General features: G+C 50.6%; 1 protein-coding gene and 1 long non-coding RNA gene across 2 annotated transcripts in view; one reads left to right on the top strand and one right to left on the bottom strand.

Moving 5' to 3' along the window:
- The window catches only part of CACNA1S (calcium voltage-gated channel subunit alpha1 S), a 74,137-nt gene extending 67,516 nt beyond the window's left edge, over positions 1–6,621 (top strand). The window contains 6 exon segments of the mRNA XM_010362678.2: positions 2,024–2,152; positions 2,947–3,197; positions 4,537–4,622; positions 5,417–5,508; positions 5,755–5,898; positions 6,045–6,621. Of these exon segments, the coding sequence (XP_010360980.2) occupies positions 2,024–2,152; positions 2,947–3,197; positions 4,537–4,622; positions 5,417–5,508; positions 5,755–5,898; positions 6,045–6,296 (954 nt within the window). The 3' untranslated portion in view covers positions 6,297–6,621.
- Positions 6,622–9,668: 3,047 nt separating this feature from the next.
- LOC104661867 lies at positions 9,669–22,153 on the bottom strand. Its single transcript, XR_004059666.1, has 4 exons — positions 22,053–22,153; positions 20,506–20,621; positions 11,002–11,069; positions 9,669–9,855 (listed from the first exon to the last, which is right to left on the bottom strand). It is a non-coding gene; the product is annotated as an uncharacterized LOC104661867 (long non-coding RNA).
- Between the last annotated feature and the right edge of the window lie 226 nt (positions 22,154–22,379).

Raw genomic sequence — 22,379 nt, 5'->3', positions numbered from 1 at the left:
ATTTTTTATTTTTTGAGAGGGAGTCTCGCTCTGTCGCCCAGGCTGGACTGCAGTGGCCGGATCTCAGCTCACTGCAAGCTCCGCCTCCCGGGTTCACGCCATTCTCCTGCCTCAGCCTCCCGTGTAGCTGGGACCACAGGTGCCCGCCACCTCGCCCGGCTAGTTTTTTGTATTTTTTAGTAGAGATGGGGTTTCACTGGGTTAGCCAAGATGGTCTCGATCTCCTGACCTCGTGATCCGCCCGTCTCGGCCTTCCAAAGTGCTGGGATTACAGGCTTGAGCCACCGCGCCCGGCCAAATGTTAGAACTTTTATGTTTTATCTTTTCTGGTTTTATTTCTATGTTTGTGTTCATTATAATGCGTGTAATTTATAAATCCCCCAAATACACATGCATTTGAGCTGTGCTCAAAAATTTATTTCAATGGCTATTTTTATTTTGAAATAATATCATACTTTAAAAAAGTTGCAAGTATAACACAAAATCTTTTTTTTCTGAACCATTTGAGAGTAACTCCAAAACGATGTTCCATCATCCAAAAACACTTTAATGCATATTTCAAGGCATTATGTGTATTCAAGGCAAAATGTGTATTACAAGGGTGTTATCCTGCATAATTCTTCTACGTAACTGCATAATTCTTCTATGTAACCACAACATAACTACCAAAAACAGGAAATTAACACTGATGCTTTTTGTTTTGTTTTGTTTGTTTGTTTGTTTTTGAGATAGAGTCTCGCTCTGTCGCCCAGGATGGAGTGCAGTGGCAAGATCTTGGCTCACTGCAACCTCCGCCTCCTGGATTCGAGCCATTCTCATGCCTCAGCTTCCTGAATAGCTAGGATTACAGGCACACACCACCACACCAGGCTACTTTTTGTATATTTAGTAGAGATGGGGTTTTGCTATGTTGGCCAGGCTGGTCTCGAACTCCTGACCTCAAGTGATCTGCCTGCCTCAGCTTCTCAAAGTGCTGGGATTACAGATGTGAGTCACCATGCCAGGCTGATACATTACTACATTCTAATCCTCAGACCCCATTCAAATTTCACTTGCTGTCCCAATAAATGTCCTTTATAGCAAAAGGATCCAATCCAGAATCACAGTGCATTGAGTTGCCATATCTCTTTAATCTCTTCCATCTGGAAGAGTTCCTCAGTCTTTCCTTGACATGACCTTGACACTTTTGAAGACTGCAAGTCAGTATGTCCCTCAATTTGGGTTTGTCTGATTACTAGGATATGCATCTTGGATAAGAATGCCACAGAAATGATGCTATGTTCTCATTACAAGCTATTAGGTGACACCAGTCTTGATTTGTCCCATTACTGGTGATATTAACTTTGATCAACTATATATATATGACATATGCAATCAACAGAGATCACTAATCTAGAAGACTGTACTGAGTAAGAACACTTCTCAAACTGGAAGCCTGGGAAGGGCATGAAATTTTCACCTATGGGGTCAAGAGATGACTCATTGGGAACAATTAAGGTGTGGGCTATCCCAGAGGCCAGAGCAGAACCTGGTGCCCTCTCAGGTACCTGAGACATTCAATAACCCAAGAGGGAGAGTGGGGCCTAGGCTGGGGCTTCGGGAGAGCCCTGGGTACAGTGATAAGAAACAAGTAAGCCATAGGAAGTTGTTCTAGCCAGGTACGGTGGCTCATGCCTGTAATCCCAGCACTTTGGGAGGCCAAGTGGGCAGATCACAAGGTCAGGAGTTCGAGACCAGCCTGGCCAACATGGTGAAACCCCATCTGTACTAAAAATACAAGTATTAGTGGGGCGTGGTGGCACATGCCTGTAATCCCAGCTACTCAGGAGGCTGAGGCAGGAGAATCACTTGAACCTGGGAGGCGGAGGTTGCAGTGAGCTCAGATTGTGCCACTGCACTCCAGCCTGGGCAACAAAGTGAGACTCTGTCTCAAAATAAATAAATAAATAAATAATAAAAAATAAGAGGTTCTGGTCTCCTCTCCTGGGCTGGAGAGATAACTGAGTCCCTTCGCCATCCCCAGGCAGGACTGCGGACCATTGAGGAAGAGGCAGTCCCCGAGATCCGTCGCACGGTCTCAGGAGACCTGGCTGCTGAGGAGGAGCTGGAGAGAGCCATGGTGGAGGCTGCAATGGAGGAGGGAATATTCCGGGTGAGGGAGAGCCAGGAGCTCCCCTAGTGGTCTAGACACCATGAGTGGCAGTGTCTCACAGAGAGGAGGGCCAGGAGCCCAGCCACACGACAGGGGGACATGGGAGCTGAAGATATCCCTCTCTGTCTCTCCACCTCACCACCCACCTCTCCTGGAAGTCAGAATCAATGACCTGACCTATTAGAGGTGTCAAATGCAACACACCCTTTCCTGCTTTTCCCTACCAAATCTCACCCCTTCCCTTTCCTCCCCACAAACCCTAGGCAACGACCCATTTCCCAGAGGCCCTCCAGGATCAAATGCCCCACCTGCCTCCACTGAGGCCAGTCCTCCATCCTTAGTGCTGTCTGGTGTTTCTTGTAACACTTTAGAGCTGGAAGGTCTTTAATGACACCTAATTAGGTCTTTTTGGGTTATTCATGAGGAAATAGTGGCCCACAGAGATCATGTGAGATGTCCAATATCACCTAGTAAATCCGTTTCAGAGAGGGGACTAGAACCCAATGCTGCAGACTCCCAATTCAGCCCTCTCTCCCCTACACCACACTTCTGTGTGCCTGTGTCCCCTATATACCTCCTTAGGTGTGTGCTGTCTACCCCATCAAACGAAGAACTTTCTAAGGGTAGGAATTCTCTGCTCTTTTGATCTCACCACTCAGTCCATCCTCCTTTGGCCTTATAAGATTTGTCTCCCAATACTATCGCTTGTTCCCAACACCACTGTCCCAGAGTGACAGCCCCCCATGCCCTCCCTGCCCTCATCCCCTAGTCACTGCTTGTCTCCTTGCCCCTAGAGGACTGGAGGACTGTTTGGCCAGGTGGACAACTTCCTGGAAAGGACCAACTCCCTGCCCCCCGTCATGGCCAGTCAGAGACCCCTCCAGTTTACTGAGATAGAGATGGAAGAGCTGGAGTCACCGGTCTTCTTGGAGGACTTCCATCAAGATCCACGCACCAACCCCCTGGCTCGTGCCAATACCAACAATGCCAATGCCAATGTTGCCTATGGCAACAGCAACCATAGTAACAGCCATGTGTTTTCCAGGTAGTGGCGGCCACTGCCATCCCTAGGTGTAGAGGTACTGGGAGGACAATGTTAGCAGGTTCCACGTTGGATTGGAAGAGGGTACCCCAAAGTTGTAGGGTGTCTTTTGCTTGCCTTTGTGCCCCAATCCATCCTGAACCTTAATGTAAGAGGCCAACCTGGAGGGCAGAGGCTGCTTTGGCCAGCAGGGGGAAGCCTCACGTCATGTCAGTATTGGCCCCGATGCTGAGAGGTTCTTTTATTCTGTTGGTTTCAGCAAGTCTAGGAGCTGAGATGTATTGAACACATGATAGGTTAGGAGAGGACCTTTGGTGGTAGCACATACCACAAAAGACTGTGGACAATAAGGTTCCATCACTGGATTTACGTTCCAAGGAGATCCCGCTGTGCTGGGCAGTTCCCATCTCACCAACCTTAGGCTGTAGACTAAATATAATCTGTGATTGGGTGATATGTTATGTTATATGATTGGGACCAAATAATCACAGAGGCCAGGCGTGGTGGCTCATGCCTGTAGTCCCAGCACTTTGGGAGGCTGACGTAGATGGATCACTTGAGGTCAGGAGCTGAAGACCAGACTGACCAACATGTTGAAACCCCATCTCTACTAAAAACACACAAAAAATTAGGTGTGGTGGTGCATGCCTGAAATCTCAGCTACTCGGGAGGCTGAGGCAGAAGAATCTCTTGAACTCAAGAGGTGGAGGTTGTAGTGAGCCGATTGTGCCACTGCACTCCAGTCTGGGTGACAGAACTAGACTCCGTCTCAAAAAAACAAAACAAAGCAAAACAAACAAACAAACAAAAAACACCAAATAATTACAGAAATTTAGTGTCCTGAGAGTGCAGAGGGGGTATGGATCACCATGGGCTAGAAAGACCTAGAATGGTTCTCAGCCTTGGCTATACATTAAATAATCCAGGGAACTTCTGCAAATCCCAATGCCTGGGCCTCACCACAGATGCTGGGTGTGGAACACAGCCACCACTCACCTTTGAGCTCCTCAGGTGATCCTGTGTGTGGCTGAGATGGAGAAGCAGGGTTCCAAAGGCTAGGAAGCTGCAGCTGGGCCTTGGAAGATGAACAGAATGTAGAAAGAGTAGAGGGAACAACTGAGCAAAGGAGTGGAGTCAGGAATGCACTGGGCTCCTTCCTCCTAGAGAGTCAGGGCTGGCTGGGGCACCTTGGTGGGAGGGTCAGCCCTGGAGTCATGGCTACTATACTAGGTTGGCCTTGTACAGGCTCTAAGGGAAAAGGATGTTTGGGGCCACAGAGAGGCAGGGATGGCAAGAGAGCTAGCAGCCTTCTCTGGTTTACCCAGCCTTGCTTCCATTTCAGTGTCCACTATGAAAGGGAGTTCCCAGAAGAGACAGAGACATCTGCTATCAGAGGAGAAGCCCTTGGCCAACCCTGCCGGGCCCTGGGTCAGTGCATTCTGTGCATCTAAGAAGCTTGAGTCTTCTTCCAGAGGAGTCCGGGAAGCCCCACTCTTTTCTTAGAGTCTGGGAACTTGGCTGGGAGGGCTGGCTTGGGAGCCTGTTACAATGGCAATCATCTGGGCCCTGGCATGGGAAAACCATCAGGGCCAGCTACTTGTCCAGGTGGGGAAGCAGGGCACCATCTAGGTGGCTGAGTGAGGTGGAAGGGGGAAAGCCCATGCATGCTAAAGGGCCCTCTGCTGGCCTCCCAGGAAACTCACCCAGCCCACTACACCATCCCCAGCGCAGGAGTCCCCACACTGCCCCAGGTCCCTGGAAGGGCAGCCCCTGGACACACTGATGTTTTGACTCTGGGGCCCTTCCGCAAATGATATTAAAGTCTCCTAGTATGATCTAGACTGCTGTGTGACAGTAGGAGCCCCAGGGAGGCTGGGGGCTAGTGGCAATAAGGATACTGCTGTGTTCCCCAACACACATTCACATTAATGTGCACACACCCAGGGACCACAGAGAACCGGCTTGGCCAGAGGCTCTGGCCCTTATCCCCTCTCCCAAACCTTCAAGAAGAGCAACTAGGGCCAGTAAAGTTGGGGCAGCCCTGCCTGGCCTGGAGTTGGTTGGGCCTCATCATGTGTCCACCCTCTAAGACACCTTCTGCAGCCGTGAGAATCTCAGAGCACTCACAGAGTGTGGCTAGCCAGCCAAGCGAGCCTCTGTTGACTCGGGGCTCCTGGCAGGAGTCAGCAGCCCCTCTTATCCTTGCCCCTTCTTGCCCACAGGACCCCACAGCAAACCTTGTGTGGAAAAGCTAAAGGGACTGCTGACCCAGAGGGCAATGCCCAGAGACCAGGCACCTCCTGCCCCCTGCCAGGTAACAGGGGCAGAGGCCTGGGAGCAAACTCCATACAGAGACCCTGCCTGGCCTGATACTTGGAGTGGGACCGTGGCAGGGGAAGGCTGTGGCAGCAATGCGTCCAATAGTACAGAAGGGAGGGGATCCCTTCATCCTCCTTTTCCGTGGATCTTGGTTGAGCTGCCCTCAGATGATCTGGAATTTTGCTCATTGGTGGGCTCCAGCACCCCCGTGGGGGTCTTTGCTTTTGTGCATTTGGAACAGTGCCCCAGGGTGGAGTCCCCCATGCCTGAGGACAGAAGGAGCTCCACACCAGGGTCTCTGCACGAGGAGACACCCCACAGCAGGAGCACCGGGGAGAATACTTCCAGGTGCTCAGCGCCAGCTACAACCCTGCTGATCCAAGAGGTGAGCCAGGGGCTGGGTCACAGCAGTGGCTGCATTGAGCGGTGGCCCTGTGATGACCTGGCATGGAGAGAGGGTAGGGCCAACAGGCAGGTCCCCAAAGGTGGCTCCCCAGGAAGACCCCACCCAGCCTCCTCTCTTCCCTGCAGGCTCTGGTTCGAGGGGGCCTGGGCACCTTGGCAGCTGATGCAAACTTCATCGTGACAACAGGCCAGGCCCTGGCAGATGCCTGCCAAATGGAACCAGAGGAAGTGGAGGTCATGGCAACAGAGCTACTGAAAGGACGAGAGGTCCCAGAGGGCATGGCTAGCTCCCTGGGATGCCTGAACCTCGGTTCCTCCCTGGGCAGCCTCGACCATCACCAGGGCTCCCAGGAGACCCTTATTCCTCCCAGGCTGTGATGCCCACACAGCATCAGCATGGGCTTAGAGCTGGCATGACCAATGGGGGTGGGGAGGTTACTGGGGTGGAGAAGGGCTAGCCCACCACAGCAGCCTCTCTCCCTCGCAGCAGCTAGATGCATGGCCTGAGGCGGGGTGGTCAGGAACCAACTCAAAAAGTGGGGAGGAAGCAGCTGGACAGGCCCTGCCCCTCACCAACAAGAGGCATGATTGGATGGAACTTCTAATGTCATTCAGAAAGGCCTAGTTGGTGCCTGTGTCTGTCTGGCCTAGGGCCACTCCCACCTGCAGGACATTAAAATCTCCAGGCCTGTGACACTGGCAACTGGCCTCTCCTTGTCCAATTTTTTGGACTCTTCTACACTTGTGTTTCCCCCTCCCCCAGGCCCTTCCCCAGGAACCCTGCCCATGGGCTTGGGAGACTGGGCATGGAGAAAGACAGAGGGGCCATCTGGATTTTTTTCTGCATGAGGCAGAGAGGGACCTGTAGTGGGTTCTCCTGGAAGTCCACAGCCAAGTCCACTGACCGGGACCAAGCAACCCCAGGAAGGACTGGTGGCCTCAGAAGCAATCGCACACCCCAGGTCACACCAATGCCAAACATCTTCAAAGCTGTGACCGTGAGGCATTGGCCAGAGTACACTGCCAACAGAGGCTCTCAGAGCCCTCAACTGCCCCCTGTTTATGGCCTTGAATATCAAAGATCTGCATTCTCCAGGGCTCCTCTTAGCCACACCAAGTAACGATGAGTAACAGTAGCTACTGTTTACCAAGTGCCTGCTCTGTGTCACCTACACACCTGCTCTCATGCCAGGGGCCGCGATACGTTATGTTTACAAAGCACTTTCAGTTACAATATTCATTTCATTGCCACCACAACCGTGCGAGGTAGGTGTGAATTCTACGTTAAAGATGAGGCAATGGAGGCATGGAGAGGTGATGGGACAGCCCTGGGGTGCACAGCCAGAGGCGAGGTCAGGACTCTGCGCCGGGGCTTCCGCGTCCCCACAGCATCCTTCCCCCTTCACTGGACTCCTTGCTTTTCTCGCCATTCCGTCATTAAGCCTGTGCCAAGCGCCTGCTCTGTGGCTGTTGCTGTGGAAACCATGCTGGCTTCCCCCTGCAGCCTCCTGGCGAACCCCCAGGCAGCTTCTGGGCTTCTCAGCTGGGCCTAGGGTATCAGTCATGCAGGGCAGGGATACTCACACTCTCAATGCACTATATGTCCCTGCCCCCATTCTCAACAGGGCCCCAATGCTTCCTAGTCCCTGTCAGTGCAGCAATCTCAACGCCCTTCTCAGCTCAAACCCCAACACCAGCAGCTAGCTTTGCTCCCTTCTCCACAAAAAAATAGAAGCTACCAGAAGGTTCCTCCCGCAGCTCCTGTCCCCACACTGATGAACCCACCTGTTTCTGCTGTCTCATTCTCCTCCTTCCTTTCTGACCCAGTGGAAGCCAGCGCTCTCCTGCCGGCTGCTCGGATTCCACCGCAGCCCTTATCCCCTCTCTCTGCCTCTGTATAGGCCCCTTCTAGTTGCATGGAACACATTCCAGGTGCCTCCCTCTTAGCAGCCTGACTCTGCAGCCATCCTATTTCCCTATTTATGTCTCCCTCTCTCTTTTTCCATCCATCCCTCCATCCTTCTCTCCCTCCCTCCCTCCATCCATCATCTATGATCTATCATCTGTCGACCTCTTTTTTTTTTTTTTTTTTTTGAGACAGAGTCTTACTCTGGGACCCAGGCTAGGGTGCAGTGGCATGAACTCGGCTCACTGCAACCTCCACCTCCTGGGTTCAAATGATTCTCCTCTCTTAGCCTCCCGAGTAGCTGGGACTACAGGTGTGCACCACCATGCCCAGCTAATTTTTGTATTTTTAGTAGAAACTGGGTTTTGTCATGTTGGCCAGGCTAGTCTTGAACTCCTGACCTCAAGAGATCTGCCCCCCTCAGCTTCCCAAAGTGCTGAGATTACAGGCGTGAGCCACTGCTCCTGACTGAGGACCAAACTTCTTACCTGTGTGGTTTCCTTGTCCATATTTCTATTTCCCATTCCATTCTCATTTCTCCTCTCTAGGCAGTCTGCCTCTGCCCCACCTCTTCTCTGAAACCACACTCACCAATGTCACTATCTAGTTGCTAACCCAGTGGACTCTTACATCTTTACCTTACTTGACTTCCAGGCAGCATGAGATACAATTTACCCCCCTCCCTGCCTGAAATTCCCCCTGAGTGTCAGATCTCCTGAATTTCCTCGTACCCCTCGAGTGTTCCAACTTGAATCTTCCTTGGGAGTTCTCCCTTGGCCTGCCTACCTCTCGGATAGACTCTGTCTCCTTGACCTTTTCTTCTCATGCAGTGCACGTTCATATCTTAGTTGCATGTATGTGCCAGTAATTCCAAAATCCATGTTTCTAGTCAAAATCTGTCCTAAATTCCAGGTCTCTGTATCCTGCTCCTCCCAGACAACTCTGCACAGATGTCTCACTTGTGCCTAATGCTCACCTTGTCCAGTGGTGGCCTCTTATCCTTCCCCCAAAGCCTGCTACTCCTCTGGTGTTGCTGGTCTCGGGGAAGCCCACTTCTTATTCAAACCAGAAGTCTGGGTGTTGTCCTGGATGCCTACCTCCCCCTCCCACCATGTCCCACAGATTTGCCCTCCTAAGTATCTCTCACATCTGTCTCCTTTCTCTTCATCCTCACGGTCACTTTCCTGATCCGTTCAACCATCATCTCGTGCTTTATCTATTGTGACAGCCTTTGAACAGGCCTCCAGCCTCCTCTTTTCTCTTGCTCCCCATCTGTCTCTGATCTTTCTAAAAAGAAGAACCAGTCATCTTGTCTCCTTGCTGAAAACTTTTAAAGGCACCCCCAAAGCCCCTGAATAGCAAGCAAAACCCTTGCCTGGGCTCACAAGCCTCTCCCAGATCAGACCCTGCCCGAGTCTCCTGTTCGCCCCACCCAGAGGAAGCTGTCACCGCTGAGCTCACATGTACTGTTCTCTCTGGAAGCATCCTGAGCCTCCTACCTGACCGAGCTCTAGTCACCCTTCAAGCCTTAGCTTTGCTATTACTTCCTGCAGAAGGCTTTCTCTGAACACCGCCAAACTCTCTGCAGCCTGGCCCAGAAACTTGGCTGCCATCTCTCCTCCGTTACAGTAGGGATCGTAACTGTGTTGTAACTGCTTGTTTATTTTTACCCCAGCCAGACACCAAGCTTCACAAAGCAGGAGCTGTGTCCACGTTGTTCACAGTTCTGTCTCCAGGGCTGAGCACTTTTCAACAGAGATTGCTGGCTCAATGTCGCTTGTTAAATAAATGCAGGAAAGAGCTATGGGGTGTGGACCCCGCCCGCAGCAGGGTCGCTGCCCAGTATCACCTGCTCAGTTCTGCAGCCTCCGCCACCATGGCTGTCCACCTATACCAAGAGGAGGCACGGAGGTGGGGCTCTGCCTCTGGAGGATAACAAGCTAGACTCCACGGTGCAGCTCCCACAGGCAGGAGGGAGTACTCGACACCCCCACAGCTGCTGACACTGTCTCCTGCTCAATTGGCTCATCTCTAGGGAAGACAAGATAAAATGGAACATAAGTGTATGCTGTAAAGTTTTATAAAAGGACACTCTTATTTATGAGGTATCTGAACATCTTACAGTAATGCCTACCACATATAGAGTGTCAACTAGGGCTGGACGCAGTGAATCACACCTGTAATCCCAGCACTTTGGGAGGCCAAGGTGGAAGGATTGCTTGATGCCAGGAGTTCAAGACCAGCCTGGGAAATGTAGCAAGATCCCTGTCTTTACACACACACACACACACACACACACACACACGCACACACAAAATTAAAAATTAGCTGGACGTGGTAACATGATCTGATAGCCCTAGCTATTTGGGAGGCTGAGGTGAGAGTGTGGCTTGAGCCCAAGAGTTCAAGGTGAGCTATGATTGTACCACTGTATTCCAGCCTGAGTGACAAAATGAGACCCCGTCTCTGAAAAAAACAAAACAAAAAAGAAAGCAAACTATATGGCAGGCCCTCTTCCAAGGGTTTTGCATATATTAATTTATTTAATCCTCTTAACAATTAAGAAAGGTATCATCATCCTCACTTTGCAAAAATGACACAGAGAGGGCCGGGTGCAGTGGCTCATGCCTGTAATCTCAGCACTTTGAGAGGCTGAGGCGGGTGGATCACATGAGGTCAGGAGTTCGAGATCAGCCTGGCCAACACGGTGAAACCCCATCTCTACTAAAAATACAAAAAATTAGCCGAGCATGGTGGTGTGTGCCTGTAACCCCAGCTACTTGGGAGGCTGAGTCAGGAGAATTGCTTGAACCCGGGAGGCAGAGGTTGCAGTGAGCCGAGATCACACCACTGCACTCCAGCCTGGGCGACAACTGCGAAACTCCTTCTCAAAAAAATAAATAAATAAAGACACAGAGAGAACAAACGTTAACTTGCCTAACCACACAGCTCATAAGAGAGCCAAGGTGGGAGTCAGTTTAGCACCTAATTCCACATCCTTAATGGTACACCATTTGTCAAATCTATGCTGTCCCTCCCAGCCTAACTAACAGATACGTGTGTAAACACAGGCTCTGAGAAACTTTCCTATCAGGTCTTCACTCTATGGAAAAGTTCAGGCATTTTCCTTTGCAACATATAAGATGTTGTAATTTATCAGAATGTGCAAAATCCTACCTCTGCACCAGCTTCGCTTCAACTCATAGGTGGGTTTCCCCTTATAGGGCTGCCAGGCTACTCAAAGCCTAAAAGGAACAAATTGTGGCAGAATGAGGCCTGAGGTGGGAGGGAGGGAAAGTGGGCAAATACAGAGAAGACAGACGCCCCTCAGCAGGACCCCCTGACAGACAGTGTATCCCTAGGAGCAGGTGGGCCCCCTTCTGTCACCTGGGGGCACTGGCCAGGGACAGTGTCTGCCAGACCCCTGTCTTCTCCCTGACAGTTCCCTGCAGACACGGGACCCAGCTGCTGGGTGGGGGGTTCTGCCAGAAGGGGCGGGGTGTGGCTGGCAGGAGGGGTAGACACAAAGCTGCATGCTAGGGCTGTGGGGGCTAGGGGAGCCCTCCATCTGCGGGGTGTAGAGCTCAGTTGGAGGCTCTCTGGAAAGGTGGAAGAGGGTGGGCCTCAGTTCCAGTCTGTCTTCAGAATGGGGAGGAGCTCCCTGGCCCTGAGGGACTCCTGCCAAGTTGCCTGTCCTGGGTTCTTAAGGCAGGGAGGTGGTGGCTGTTGTCTGCAAGGTGTTTCCGAGTAGAGCCTTGGAAGCCCGAATCCCCTTCCCCTGGATCCATGTTGAGTGATGGTCAGGCAGTTCATATAACCCTTTGAAGTCTCTGCTCCTCACTCTGTCTAATGGGAAGGTCATTCCTACTCCCAGAGTGGTTGTGAGATGCAAATGTAACGGAGGAAGGACCTGACACAGGAAGGGAAGGAAGCTCTTGTTTTGATTCTGTCTGATGCTGGCTAGTGATGGGGTCAGATCTGTAAGACAGGAGGAAGCCAACCTTGGGGGTTCCCGGGCACTTTAGGGGGCACAAGGCAGCAGCAATGGGCACCTCAGCACCAGGCCTCGTCCTCCTAGAGGCTCTGCCAGCTCTCACCAACTGGCATGGATGTAGAGGCTGGCTCCTGCCCCAGACTGCTAGAGAAGACACTGCCAAGGCAAGGCTGAGCTTAACCCCAACTCCAATTTCACAAGGTTATGCCCCCATTCTTCTGGCATCTGATCCCTAGTACCACGTTACCCCAGCCTTGGGGCTGACAGTTCACAGTGCCAACCCCACCACAGGTCATCCTCCTGCCATTTTCCTAATGAGGCCACTGAGAGGTCTATAGTTGGTAAGTGGCAGATCTGGGATGTGCCCTCCAGCCTTCTAATTCCATGGTTACTTTCCCCTGTGGTCCATAACTGTGTGTCTCAATGGAACTTAAAGTCCAGTTGAGGAAACCAAAGCACAGAAGCATTTTTAAAAGAAATTGGCCACAAATACAAGGGGCAAGCGATCATTCTGGTATTGTCAGCTGAAAATGCGATGGTGTCACATACCTTGGTGAGACAGACACTGGGGTTTGAAAGGTTCAGATGAGGCTGGGCGCAGTGGCCCATGCTTGTAATCCTAGCACTCTGGGAGGCCGATGTGGGTGGATCACCTGAGGTCAAGAGTTCAAGACCAGCCTGGCCAACATGGTGAAACCTCATCTCTACTAAAAATATAAAAATTAGCCAGGCATGGTGGTGCACACCTGTAACCCCAGTTACTTGGGAGGCTGAGGCAGGAGAATTGCTCCAATGCAGGAGGCAAAGGTTGCAGTAAGCCAGATGACACCACTGCACTCCAGCCTGGGTGACAGAGTGAGACTGTCTCAAAAAAAAAAAAAAAAAAAAAAAAAAAACAAAAAAAAAACAAACAAAAAAAAAAAAAAACAAAGAAAGAAAGAAAGAAAATTAGCCAGGCATGATGGTGTGTGCCTATCATCCCAGCTACCTGGGAGGCTGAGGTGTGAGGATCCCTTGAGCCTGGGAGGTCAAGACTGCAGTTAGCCATGGTTGCACCACCACACTCCTGCCCGGCCAACAGAGTGAGACCCCATCTCAAAAAATAAATAAAAATAAAGTCAAATGAAGAAAGAGAGATTCCATGGTGGGGAGAAGGGAAATGAAGACCCGGGGAAGGAAACAACCCCATGTACCTCACATCACTAAGTTCACGAGAAGAGCCAGGAAGAGACTCCAGGCTCCCTCAACCATGCTTCAGAAAGGCTGTCTTGAAATGTGCAGGGTGCAGCAGAGTGAGGCCCTGGACTTGGAGAACATGCATTCCCATTCCCACTTGTGTGTTCTCCTAAAAATGTTTCTGCCCTTTGGTTTCCTCATCTGTAGAACAATAATGGTTATAACATACATTAAGCCTGATTCATTAAGCATTTTGCCTTTCATATCATGTAATCACTGCAACACCTATAAAATAGGTATTACTATTAATCTCATTTTATAATGAGAAAATAGAGGTTCAGAAAGGCTGAGTGAATTAGTTGCAGTCACTTGACTCTGAAATGGTGAAACCAGGTGTCCAGCGGGAGCCTGGACACTCTTCTTAAGCCTCTTACTTTTTGTATTCTTGTGAGGCTCATATGACAATCCACCCCTATCCTCCAATCCCCACTCATCCTCCTCTAATCTGGCCTGAAACCCTTTGCACACTCTGCCAAGCACCAGCCCAACCACAGGCAACTCAACAACTCCCTCTTGCACAGGCCACACGCTCTCAGGCTTCTACTGACAGTGTCTCTGCGCCCAACAAACTCCTCCTTGGGTCTCAGCCTGACAGTGCCTCCCGCAAGTCTTCTCTGATCACCCAAGTAAACTTAGTTGCTGCTTCCTTAGTGCTCTTAGAGCACCTGATAACTCTCACTATGGCATTTATTACACTGTATCCTAATTAGGGGGTTGCAGTTTGTTTCTTTCCAAGCATACTGTGAGTTTCTCAGGGGCAGGCATTGAATCTTTATCAACTTTGTATTCCTAGCAAGAAAAAAATGGAAGGAAGGGAAAAAGGAAAGCAGGAAGGGAGGGAGAGAGGGAGGAAAGGTGGGCAAATGCAAGAGACTGCTACATAGAACATATTAGATGGTATCATTTGAAATTGCCAATATTCTATGCCTTAAATGGTAACTTTATATTTCACCTGGTTTAATGAGGGTCGGTTTCCCCACTAGCCAGACCCACCCGAGTACATCCACTCACCCTCTAGTAGTCCCTGCTCTCTGTCTTTTGTTTTGGGACAGTTTACATGTGTTTTGACCACACAAAATGGTTTAGGATGGGGACTCACCAAGGAGGGTGGTTCTTGGGCAGTGTACAGACCAAAATTGATGGGGGCTTTCTGTACCTCTTCTCATTGAGACCACCTTGAGAGGTCCCCCTCTGAGCGGGGAGGAGAAGGCTGACTCAGTGATGACGGGGAGTGGTCTGCAGGTGGGGGCCCAGCCACTCTAGCACCAGCCACTGTCAGAGCTTGACTGTCTCTCCAGGAAGACCTCCCTCACCTCTCACAGCACCCCAAATCTGATCCTCTTGTCTTAGGGTTTGACCTCCATCAAGGCCTAGCCTTCTATCTCCTCCTTCCCCTTTTCCAGCCCAAGGGACCCTCATCACTGGAGGGTGGGAGAAAAGGGCCTCTTCCTCTACGTTCTTTTCAATTTTGGCTATGACTTAACGTCTTTGCTCCACCCAGTCCTGACCTGCTATTTGGATCCTCTGAGTTTAGAAGTTAAAGAAAAAAAGGGTCTTTTCCTGCTTCTCCGCATCTTCACTAGATCCTAATTCCCAAATTCTCCTTAAGGCCAAGGGTCTCCTCTGTCTACTGATACAAGTGTCAGGAAATACAAGGGTTGCAGGGAGGACGCAGACTAACTTTTCCAGAGTTGTTTCACCTCAGGCCAACGTGACTATCTTGGTCAAAAAGGCCTTTGAAGTGCTCCTAAAACCATCCTATGAGATTCAGCACACACACTGCCTGGAGTGCTGGCATTCACTAGCATCCCTTAAAACCCTCAGTCTGGCTGCATTTCTGGAGAGCTGGCACTTTAGAGGTTGACCTCTCCCCACATGCTGCCTCCAAGCCCTCTCCTCTTCCCCTCGATTTTTAAAGTGTTAAATGAACATTTGCTGGCAATTTGCTCTGCAGGGTCTGGCCAAGGCAATTATCTATTAAAATCCAAGAAAATGATGCATCCTGGGGACTGAACGTCAACAGCAACCAGGCCAGGGCAGGCTGGTGGTGGTGATTTGTTAACTTCATCGGCGGCAGGGGTGTACACGGGTGGCATCTGTCAAAGGAAGGGAATGGGTCCTCTGGGGCCTGGCCAGGACTGCTCAGAGCCTCCTCCTCATCACCAGGTCTGGGAAGGGGTCCCATCTCCTGTCTCTCCTCTTCCCTTGTCCTCAGGCCTGTGGCTTCATCTCTGTTTCCCTCTTCTCTGACGTACCCAGCCTGGCCTCTTGCCGGCCCCTCTCCAGTGTCGCCCTCTCCTGTTTTATGCCACCTTTCCGTCTCTCTGTTTCTCAACTTCCCTGCCACTAGCCCCTTCTTGGGAGGTGGCACCTTCCATGAAGCCACAGGCCACGTGGTCTCAGGGAGAGGTAGCCAGGACTTTAACTGACTGTCCTCATGGCCCAGGAGAAGTCACCAACCACTCTGCACCTCTGTTTGAACAAAGAAGAAGTTGGGACAAGTTACTTTTCAACAGCTTTATCGAGGTATGTAATTAATGTATAATAATCTGCACATATTCAAAGTATATAATTTGATTAGTCTGACAGATGTATTAGCATACACCCACGGAAGCATCACCACCATTGAGACAATAAATATGCCGGGCGCAGTGGCTCACACCTGTAATCCTAGCACTTTGGGAGGCTGAGGCTGACAGATTGCTTGAGCCAAAGAGTTCAAGACCAGTCTGGGCAACATGGTGAAACCGTCTCTACAAACATACAAAAATGAGTCAGGTGTGGTGGTGCAGTGTGCGCCTGTGAGGAGGCTGAGATGGGGGGGATCCCCTGAGCCTGGGAAGCTTGAGGCTGCAGTGAGCCACGATTGCACCACTGTACTCCAGCCTGGGTGACAGAGCAAGGCCTTGTTTCAAAAAATAGCAAATAAATAAATAAATAAATAAATATACCCACCACCTCAAAACGTTGCTCATGCCCTCATGCCCTCCTACCCCTCCCAGGTCCCTCCCCTTGCCAGGCAACCACTGATCTGCTTTCTGACACTACAGTTTACATTTTCTAGAATTTGTATATCAGTGGAATTGTACAGCATGTGCTCTTTTTGGTCTAGCTTCTTTCACTGAGCATAATGAATTTGGGGATTCATCCATATTCTATCACGTATCAATAGTTCATTCCTTTTTATTGCTAAATAGTATCCCACCATACGATATACCACAGATTCTTAATCCACTCCCCTGTTGATGGACATTTGTGGTGTTTCCAGTCTGGGCCTATGACAAAGCGGCTGGGGTCCTTCATGGGCAAGTATTTATGTAGACACGTGAAGCTTATAACTCCTTAGGGGGCTGTGCTCACTTTCTTGGCAGCTCAGCAGCTGCCAAGACCAGATTCATCCTTTTCCCTCCCTATAATTCAGCCGAGGATGAAATGGGCAGGCAGCATGCTTGAGTTTGAACCCTGCCCACCACTTGCAATGTGACCTTGTGCACCTCTTGGTGTCCTGGCTTGCTTTATGTTCCTACCTCCATGGGTTGTGTGAGCATTCCATGACCGTACGACTCTGAAGCATTTGGTGCAATGCCCAGCACAATGTTCAGAAATAGTAGCTGTTCTCATTTTGCAGGCACCTCTGAGAAGATCTATACAATCTGGAATGGGCTTCCTCTAGGATCTCTGAGCAGTTACCCCAACCCTTTGAAGTGGCTCCGTTTCACAGAGGAGTAACTGAGTCCCAAAGCAAAGAGTGACTTGAGTAGGGTTGATCTTTGATTTGGGAGTGAATGCAGGCACGTCCTGATACCCAGCTATTTCCTATTTGGGTGATGGGCAGGGAGGAAGTCGGAATTTTCCAATTACTTCTCAGAGTGTCTCCTGGGGAGCCCTGAGAAGTAGCTCAGCACTTCTAACCAGAAGACTATGAGTAGTAGCTAACCAGAAAACTATGAGCCCCTAAGGGTTCATACAAAACCACACTCATTTAGTCAGTTCCCCCGGGCTCAGCAACCTGGAAACCCCATAAAATCACAGTCAAATCAGGAGGGAAAGAGATAAGGGTAGGGAGGCTGCCTACCCTCCTCCCCTGCCCCACAGGGCTCTAAGTAGCCCAGAAAGGGGCTTCTGCGTGTCTTGGGCAAGCAGGTCGATCTCTGGAAGGTACTTACACCATCTGGCATCTTTACAGACCAGGCCTCCGAACTCTGGCTCTGCCCCTTCCTAACTGTGTCAGGGTAGGCCAGGCTTGCCATGGCAACACACAACTTGTAAGTTCAGTGGTTTAACACAATGAAAGTTTATTTCTCATTTACACTCTATGAACAACATAGGTGTGAGGGTGCCAGAGTCTTAATGCTTCCGCTAGAGCTAACGCACATCAGTTCCGCCACGTTTTATTGGTTAAAGTTGTTCACATGTCCACAGCTAGCATCAAAGAAGAGCGAGAACATGCAGTCCTACCTTGTGCCAGAAGGCAGAGAGCCGGAAATATTTGGAGACAGCACTAATGACTACTACACTAGCCAAGTGACCTTTGAGCTCATTTCCTCTTCTGCAAAATGGGGACGAGAACAGTATTTGCCTCATAGATTGTTGTGAGGATTAAAAGAGAAATGTTATGTAACACCCTTGGCACAGTGTGGCACACGGGTGAGGTTGAGGCCCAGGGTATTTGTGTACAATGAGGACCCAGCATGCCCAGCCTCCCTCCTCCCCTGCAAACACTGACCCCGGACCCCGAGGCCCGTCACTGAGTGGTTAGCAGAGGATGGATAATTTTCCGCAAGTCTGTCTTCTCCCACCCTCTGGATCTGACACTGACCACTTGCGCCAGGCAAACTTCATTGCCATAAACTATCCCCCCCCGCCCCCACTGCCAGCTTCATTTACACTCATGTGAGACTTCTTATCCCTCACGTGACTGCTTTATGACAAATCTGCCCTTCTGTCCAGTTAGAGGAGTGCGTTGAAGAAGGGATAGAGAATCCAAGAGAAATGTGAAGGAAATTAACATCAATTTTTTTGCTGACCACTGTGCTGGATGCTTGACCCACGTTACCTCATTTAAACCTCATAATAGTCCTGTAATGAAGTGAGTGTGATTATCCTCATTTTGAGATGTGGGAGCTGATGCTTGGAGTAGTTACACACCGGCCCAGGGTTACATAGCTAGTCAGTTGCAGAGCTGGGATTTGAACCCAAAACTCTGGGACGCAGAATACCACACTTCAGCTTCTGGGCTGTCTTTTGCTATTTCATTTAGACATTTTTTGTTTGTTTGTTTGAGACAGAGTCTTGCTTTGTTCCCCAGGTTGAAGTATAGCGTTGCGATCTCAGCTCACTGAAATCTCCACCTCCTGGGTTCAACCGATTCTTGTGCCTCAGCCTCCTGAGTAGCTGGGATTACAGGCATGTGCCATCACATCTGGCTAATTTTTGTATTTTTTAGTAGAGGTGAGGTTTTGCCATGTTGGCCAGGTTGGTCTCGAACTCCTGGCCTCAAGTGATCCACCCGCCTCAGCCTCCCAAAGTGCTGGGATTACAGGCGTGAGCCTCCACACCTGGCCCAGACCTAACTTTTATCCAGGCTATAAACTCACCAACAGCCCAACCATAGATGTTTAGCCTTTGGTTTCTATTGTGCTGTTGTGGAAACTGCCCTGCTTCTGGAGTACAGGGACTAGGCTTTTAGTCACTGCTCAGTCCCTATCTTACTGTGCAACTTTGGACAAGTCCTTTGACCTCTCTGGGCCTCAGTTTCTTCACTGAAAATGAAAGGGCTCGACTAAATTTCTCAGGTTCTTTCCATATCTAGGATTTGGTAACACTGAGAATTGCCCATATCTCTTCCTGCCTTTGGCCCTAATACTGTATTAAAAGCATCACAAAGTAGAAAGGTAGATAAAGATCCCACATTTGAAGTTACACAGAGCATTAATTAGACTTTCATTATTATTTGAAACTAAAAATAGTTTAAGATTGATGGTGTGTTTGTAATCCATAGCAGTTTTCTCCCTTCCTTGCTATTTATAACAACTCTGGTTTCCTCTGTAACTAAGTCTGTCTCCTCCTATAAAAGAGGAAGTCAGGGTAAGTCTGCTCCTGAGCTAAGATCTCCTGAGTCTGCACCCCAGGAGAGGCTCTCTAGAGCTCTGAGCTCCTGTTGCTGGGCAGAACTGGGCTCAGTCTCCAGGTGGGCATTGGAAGATGTGGCTGGACTATATATATGCCAGCAGGATGGGCTATGCCTGTTCTCCCATGGAACCATGCATAGCTGCTGGGGTGTGGCTGGGTATTAGGACTGGAGATCCAGAATGCTGCATCTTCCACTCCAATAACTTTTGCTTAATGCTTAGAGAGTTTTTGTAAATGCCAATGCCCAGTGCTAACCCTGAAGAAGATAAAAGGAAACAGAACTCAAGTTCAGGCCACTTTTGGGAGACATTTCCAGGGTCTATAACTATCTCTTAGGTTTTTAATTTGTTCCTATAGGGTTGTTGTTGAGAGCTGAGTGTCCTGGGAGATCTGGGCATCCCAGATGGCTGCCCCAAGTTGCTGCCGGAGTATTTTAACTACAGTAGTGTGGGAGCTTCCTGCCTCAGAGAGGGCTCCCCACACCTCCCCCAGGTTCCCATCTGCCCAGACGCCCACAGCTCCTGTCGAGAGAAATGATGGAATAAGCCCCAAGATACCTGGGGGAAGGGCCTCAGGACAAGAGCTGGGGCTCCAACCTCAGTCCAATTAGGGAACTCTCAGGGCCACTCATGGTTGTGTGCATGTGCATGTGTTTGCCTGTTTCTGTGAGACAGTGAGGAAAGATTTGGGGGTGGGAGAGATATGCACATGGGCAGCTAATCCTGTGAAACTTTGGGGTCTGGGAAGGAGGGAAGGAGAGAAGAAAAGCAGGAAGGGGATAGAGGTGGTGGGAGAGGGGGGGATGGGAAAAACCAAAGAGAGGAAGCAGTAGCTGTGCTGAAGCTGGACAGAGACCGAAAAGGACAAGTCTTGTCCTAAAATTCCTCTGACCCACTTAACCTAAATCTCCCCATGCTGTGGTTTAAGCCTCTTTCCCACCTTGGTTCTCCATCTAGCCTCTGAGCAGCAGAGTCCAGGAGTGACATCTGGATGCTGGCTGCCCTGCTGCTTCCCAGTGGCCCAGGAGGGAGCTACTTCTGAGTAGCCAAAGTCCTGAGGCTCTGACATTTAGGAGGCCTGAGTTTCCCACCCATGTGCATCCCTGCTTCCTCTGACTCGACACCCAGTGACCTGGAGGGATGCAGAGGGGGTGGGCAGCAGCTCTGGAGGCATTTCCCAGCAGTAGAACTGTGAGTCAGAAGGGTCATCTACTGTCGGAAGTCAGAGGGGACCTCCTGCAGGCAGGAAATCAGAGTTGGGCCCCAGAGAAGTCCAGAGATGAGTTGGCGGGAAAGTAGCTCTTCAGAAAGCAACATTACCGTCCGGGAAGGCTGAACCTGGAGCGGGCTATGCCTACAGGAAAAGCCTGGGCCAGCCTAACTCCCTTCTGCCTGGGCATCACCATCGCTTCCGCCTTGGTGGTCATCTGGGAAGTCTGGAACAAGATATACAAGTTCAAATCCGGAGTCTGTTGCTTATATGCTGGAATTCATACATGTGAGGCTCAGTTTCCCTATCTGCAAAATTTAAAAAGAATAAAAAAGCCTATCTCACAAGGTTACAGGGATAAAATGAGAGTATGTGCATAAAATACCTTGTGTAGGTGGTCCATATGTGTTAGTCTCCTCACCACGTCTTATTTTGGTTGGAAGATGGGGAGGAATGTTGCAGGATCTGACTGCAGCATTCTGCTAGCCTCCTGGTCCAGGAGAGGTGATCCCCTGGCCCCAGGGAGAGCTTCCTCTAGATTCAAATGCTAATAAAAGGTCCAGGATCCCACCAAGACCTCCTCTCCAGCCTCCATCCTGGGGGCACTGCTGGCAGTGCTCCTCCTGTTTGCCATGGGGATGAAAAGGATGTGTTGATTGGCCCTTGAAATTTGCTCTTAAAATTATCTTTAGTTTTGATTTGACCTTAATACGTCAAGCCAAACAGGGATCTGAGCTACTGCATGAAGCAGTTATTGCAGGGGGTGGTGGGTTGCGAGTGGAGGGGGGAAGGGGAGGAAGATGGCACCAACAGATGCATCCTCAGACCCCAGTCCACACCCTTGCCAAAATCTCTGACATGGTTTCATCATCTGAGGGTGATGTAAGAGGCCTGGAGTCAGACTACCCTTGCTCCCCTCCCCCAGAGATCCCCATCCACATCTGGAGCTGCAGCTGGGTCCTCCTCTTGGGCCCTTTCCAGGGGAGGGAGCTGGGTGAAGTGAGGGCAGCTGGTGAGGGGCCCTGTGAATGGCCCCAATGTTGGGAGGCAGGGGGCAGGGAAGAGGCCTCTGGGCTCAGAGGGAGGGAGGTGGACTGGGAAGGGAATTGTGACTTTGCAGCATTGGTCTCCTCCTCCATCCAGGCCCAGTGTTAAAGTCTCCATGGTCCTCCTTGTCCTTTATATCCATTCCTGCAGGCAGCTGCCCTCCTTCTTCCCTTCCCCACCCACTTCACCGCCCAGCCTCTCTACCCAGGTGCTCGGAACTGAGGGCCCCCTTTGTTCCTTCCTTTCCCCCAGGGCAGCTCAGGCCTCCCACACTGACCCTCTGGCCCTACTGCCACAACAAGCAGAGTGTGAGCCAGGCCCAGTGGGGTCATCTGTGGGTCATAAAGGTCAATGGGACAGTCCTCTAGCAGTAGGGAGGGGCTAGTCTTGGGCTAGGAGCCTGGCCAGGAATCAGCTAAAACACGAGCTTTAAAATGCTGCAGGGCGGATAAGGGGGAAATTTATTTAGGGGCTAGCAAGAACTCCCTTCAAGAAGGGTTGGCGAATTTACTGGAATAAATGCAGAAGGGAAGATTTCCTGGCTCTTGTGAACTATAAACCGTCAATCGCTGTGGGATGCCCGGGAGACCAGGGTTCTTACCATGCTTACCCACGAACTCGCTCTGTGACCTTCGGTAGTTCCCCTCTTTAAATCTCAGTTTCTTCATTTATGAAATGATGGTCCCATTGAAGCTGAGGTTCTGCTACTCCAGGAGCCAAGGTTCTAACGTGGTCTCTGTCCCGCGCCTCCACCCCCACTCCCACCCCCACCCTCCAATCCCGCCCCCTACCCCCAGCCACCCGTGGCCGCGAGCCAAGAGGTCCCTTTAAAGGCGCGAGTCCCGCCCCCGCTGCTCATTAGGGCTTTCCATTGGCGGCTCCCGGGCTGGGCGGGGTCCGGCGCGGGCTCGGGGCAGGCTCGGGGCGGGCTCGGTGC

This window comes from Rhinopithecus roxellana, chromosome 1 (assembly GCF_007565055.1).
Source record: "Rhinopithecus roxellana isolate Shanxi Qingling chromosome 1, ASM756505v1, whole genome shotgun sequence".
Lineage (NCBI taxonomy): Eukaryota > Metazoa > Chordata > Mammalia > Primates > Cercopithecidae > Rhinopithecus > Rhinopithecus roxellana.
The sequence above is the reverse complement of the archived record's forward strand: the minus strand, read 5'-3'. Positions and strand labels throughout refer to the sequence as shown.